The sequence below is a fragment of the Globicephala melas genome, chromosome X (assembly GCF_963455315.2).
Source record: "Globicephala melas chromosome X, mGloMel1.2, whole genome shotgun sequence".
Classification (NCBI taxonomy): domain Eukaryota; kingdom Metazoa; phylum Chordata; class Mammalia; order Artiodactyla; family Delphinidae; genus Globicephala; species Globicephala melas.
The window spans coordinates 11,043,534-11,046,113 of NC_083335.1; the positions used below are offsets into that span (position 1 = coordinate 11,043,534).

The following is a 2,580-nucleotide window of genomic DNA, read 5'->3' on the forward strand; positions in this document are numbered from 1 at the left end:
GCCATCTCAATAATCAAGGGTATGTAACTCCCTGGCATCCTGGGATCTCATGAATCCAGTCAAAGTTCCTACTGGGTCCTGTCTTCAGGTTCTGGAAGCTACAAGGAGAAAGTTCCTCCATCAGATTTACCAGTTGCTGGTGCTCTAAGGCAGCCCCTGTTCTACTGAGTGGAGACGCAGGGGTGAGCACAAGGAAATGCTGGATCGGGAGTGGGCTCCTCCCCCTCCCCCCATGCCAGGTCCCTCTGGTTCAGCCCCAGTGCCCTCTACTCTTGCCTCCTCATGTTTCTGCCTCAGAGGCTTTATTGGTCCCTTCCAGGAAGCCCTTTCCTCCTGTCTGAACTAGAACCTCATCCCTATGGCTGAGAAAATTCTAGGCCCTAACCTTCTGTGATAAGACTGGGACCAGAGTCAGAGCTGAAAGTTAAACTAGCTCAAAAAATGTTTGGAGACAGTGGTTTCTGTCCACCCTGTAAACCATGAAGTGGTCCCCTGAGCCCAACCTTACCCTGAATTGTATGGTGTATATAATTATTTTGTTATTTTGAACTTCTTTTTAAACATGGAGAGAATAAATGAGCAATATATCTGCCGATCATAGGTAATAAATGTATTATTTTGTCAAAAAAAAATAAAATGGATAACCAACAAGGACCTACTGTTCCTTTTCCTACAGGGAACTCTGCTCAATGTTATGTGGCAGCCTGGATGGGAGGGGAGTTTGGGAGAGAATGGATACATGTATATGTATGGCTGAGTCCCTTTGCTGTGTTCCTAAAACTATCACAACATTGTTAATCAGCTATACTCCAATATAAAATTAAAAGTTTTTTAAAAAGAATTTTAAAAAAACAACTGAGCAGAGATTCCAGTTCTCACACTCTACAGGGGAAATAGACACTACATAATTAGTCCAAGCACATCACTAAACAAAAATAAAAAATTAAAATTAAAAAACAAAGAAACAAGGTGCAGCCCATACACAGAAAAAAAAAGCAGCTTATATAAATTGTCTCTGGGAGGGTCTAGGTGATAGATTTAATACATAAAGACTTCAAATAAGCTATTATAAATATGTTCAAAGAACTAAAAGAAGCCACGTTTGAAGAATTAAAGGAATATATGATGACAATGACTCTTCACATGGAGAATATAAATAAAGACATACAAATTATAAAAAAGAAATGAATGAAAATTCTGGAATTAAAAGGTACAACAACTGAAATGAACAATTCACTCAAGGGGCTCAACAGCAGATTTGAGTTGATAATAGAAAGTAGATCATCTGAAACATTGTAAATCAACTATACATCAATTAAAAATGAAAATTTAAAAAAAGGTAGATCAATAGAGATTATCTAGTCTAAGGAACAGAACGTAAAAAGAACGAAGAAAACTGAAGAACCTCACAGGCCAGTGAGACACCATCAAACACATCACGTATGCATAATGGGAGTTCCAGAAGAGAAGTGGAGAAAAAAGGGACATAAAAAGTATTTGAAGAAATAGTGGGTGAAAACTTCTCAAATTTCATTTAAAAAAAGATTAATCTACACATCCAAGAAGCTCAATGAATTCTAAATAGCACAAACTCAAAGATATTCACAGCTAGAGAGATCATAGTCAAACTGTTGAAAGCCAAAGCCAAAGAGAGAAACTTGAAAATAGTGAGAAGAAAATTATGTGTCATATACAAAGGAACCACAATAAAATTAACATCTGACTTCTCATCAGAAACAGTGGAGACAAGAAGTCAGTATTATGACATATTCAAAGTGCTGGGGAAAGAAGCTCAACCAGGAATTCTGAGTCAGTTCACCATACCAACAGCTCATGACAGCACTTTCTCACCCCCAGCTTCTGGATGTCCCTTCAGGTCTTCTGCTCTAAGCTGTGCTGAGGGGAAGGGTGTGGGAGATCTCTGACCTGACACTATGGGGGGTGAAAGAAGTGACACCTTCTAAGGCATGAGCACTGACCTCCTTAAACTGGAGTTATTGGAAGAAATCCATATGAAAGACTTAGTACAAATCTCAATACTTGAAATAAGACAAAAGGTAGTGGAACTGGAAGCCAAACTAAGTACTGACAACAAAAACAGTGAGTGGAAAACCTGTTATGAGACACAGCTTGAACAGAATGATCAACTAGAAAAGCAAATTGTTAGTCTCAGAGAGAAAATGGAAAAAATTCCGTGGAAATCCTTCACATAGACTATCTTCTATTCGTGTCTATGAGCGGATGCCAGTGGAATCTTTAAGTACATTACTTAAACAGCTAGCAAAAGAAAAAAGGAGCCTTGAAAATCAAGTGAAAGACTATGTACTTAGACTGGAAGGAGAATCAAAGGCTTACCACAAGATCAATGATGAACGTCGTATATACCTAGCTAAAATGTCTCAGGTCTCTGGCTCACACCAAGTTTCTAAAAGACAACCAATGAATCAACTGCATAGAATGAAAGAGAATCCGGTGAAAACAGAAAGATATAATCCAGCTAATCAGAAAATGGTAAATGCCAAGAGAGGACCAGCAAAAAAGATTACAAGATCAAATCATCTTCCAAAACTCAATCCATAA

The 2,580-nt window shown here is 38.3% G+C and overlaps 1 protein-coding gene across 1 annotated transcript; it reads left to right on the top strand.

Annotated features, from left to right (window-relative positions):
• Window positions 1–1,934: 1,934 nt before the first annotated feature.
• Window positions 1,935–2,580, top strand: LOC115846267 (coiled-coil domain-containing protein 169-like). The gene is given in 2 exon segments (XM_060291794.1): window positions 1,935–2,192; window positions 2,194–2,580. Coding segments are annotated over 2 exon segments (645 nt in total).